Raw genomic sequence first — 571 nt, 5'->3', positions numbered from 1 at the left:
CACTAGGCAATGGGGAGTGAGGGGGGGTTCTTAAAGGGGCCAGTCGGTGGGGCAATCAGAAGGGTATCCAGGGTGACAACGATGTGATGACGCAACCTGGTCACGTGGTGTTACGGGGCGCGGGGCGTCCCACCCTACCCGGGACCTTCCCCATCCGGACAGGCCACGTGACCTCGGCCGAGGTCACATGTCAGAGGGTCCCTTTGGGTCAAAGGTCAAGGGGGTTCGGGGGGTGGGGGCCCTCCACCACCACCCTGGCACCCCCCAGCATGGGGCAGCGGGGAGAGACCCCCCCCCGCCGTGGGTCCCAGGCACCCAACACGTGTGCACACACGTGTGTACACGCACACACAGTCCACGGCTGCGCGCTTTATTCCAGCGTGGCGCCAGGCCAGGCCTCCTCGCCCCCAGCCGGGCGGGGGGGGCAGCCGAGGTCACAGCGGGGCCAAGCAGGGGCAGGGAGGGCTGTGCGTGGAGGTAGGCGTTGGAGGTGGAGGCAGGGGTGGTGGGCAGGGGCAGGGGGCCCAGGGGGCGGGCGGCGACACGGTAGGCGGTGGGGTGGTGGGGCGGG

The 571-nt window shown here is 70.2% G+C and overlaps 1 protein-coding gene across 1 annotated transcript in view; it reads right to left on the bottom strand.

The window, feature by feature from the left end:
* PHKG2 (phosphorylase kinase catalytic subunit gamma 2) overlaps window positions 1-154 on the bottom strand; it is an 8,693-nt gene extending 8,539 nt beyond the window's left edge. The window contains exon 1 of the mRNA XM_025194134.1: window positions 146-154. Coding sequence (XP_025049919.1) covers window positions 146-154 — 9 coding nt within the window. The remainder of the gene's footprint in view (window positions 1-145) is intronic.
* Between the last annotated feature and the right edge of the window lie 417 nt (window positions 155-571).

This window comes from Alligator sinensis, unplaced genomic scaffold (genome assembly GCF_000455745.1).
Source record: "Alligator sinensis unplaced genomic scaffold, ASM45574v1 scaffold1531_1, whole genome shotgun sequence".
NCBI classification, from domain to species: Eukaryota; Metazoa; Chordata; order Crocodylia; family Alligatoridae; genus Alligator; species Alligator sinensis.
This window is presented reverse-complemented; position numbering and strand designations above follow the sequence as displayed.